Genomic DNA, 345 nt, shown 5'->3' on the forward strand with positions numbered 1-345 from the left:
GTTTAATAAACTGAGCAGCAAGAGCTGCCTATACACCTGAATTTCTTCGTTATCTACCTGCCCATATAAATACATATTTCCCTCAATATATTTATATTTATTTATTTATATTTATTTATTTATTTATATTTATTTATTTATTTATATAAAGATGTCGTCTAGCAGCAGCACAGCTCCACTAACGGAGAGAGAGAGAGAAGAGCTGAAGCAGCGGCTGCAGCAGCGGCGGCAGGAGCTGCAGCAGCAGCAGCAGCAGCTGCGGCAGCTGCAGGGTAGGGCCTCAGATGCAGTTAAGGAAAGTGTTCTAGCCTATGCTCCTGCTGCTGCTGCTGCTGCTTCTTCTTC

General features: G+C 42.9%; 1 protein-coding gene across 1 annotated transcript in view; it reads left to right on the forward strand.

The window, feature by feature from the left end:
* Window positions 1–151: 151 nt before the first annotated feature.
* Window positions 152–345, forward strand: part of EMH_0065540 (cardiolipin synthase, putative) — a gene marked incomplete at both ends in the record, with an annotated part of 2368 nt that continues 2174 nt past the window's right edge. Inside the window, one exon of the mRNA XM_013498393.1 lies at window positions 152–343. Coding sequence (XP_013353847.1) covers window positions 152–343 — 192 coding nt within the window. The remainder of the gene's footprint in view (window positions 344–345) is intronic.

The sequence above is a fragment of the Eimeria mitis genome, genomic scaffold, assembly GCF_000499745.2.
Source record: "Eimeria mitis Houghton genomic scaffold, Emh_scaff3397, whole genome shotgun sequence".
In the NCBI taxonomy this organism is placed as follows: domain Eukaryota; phylum Apicomplexa; class Conoidasida; order Eucoccidiorida; family Eimeriidae; genus Eimeria; species Eimeria mitis.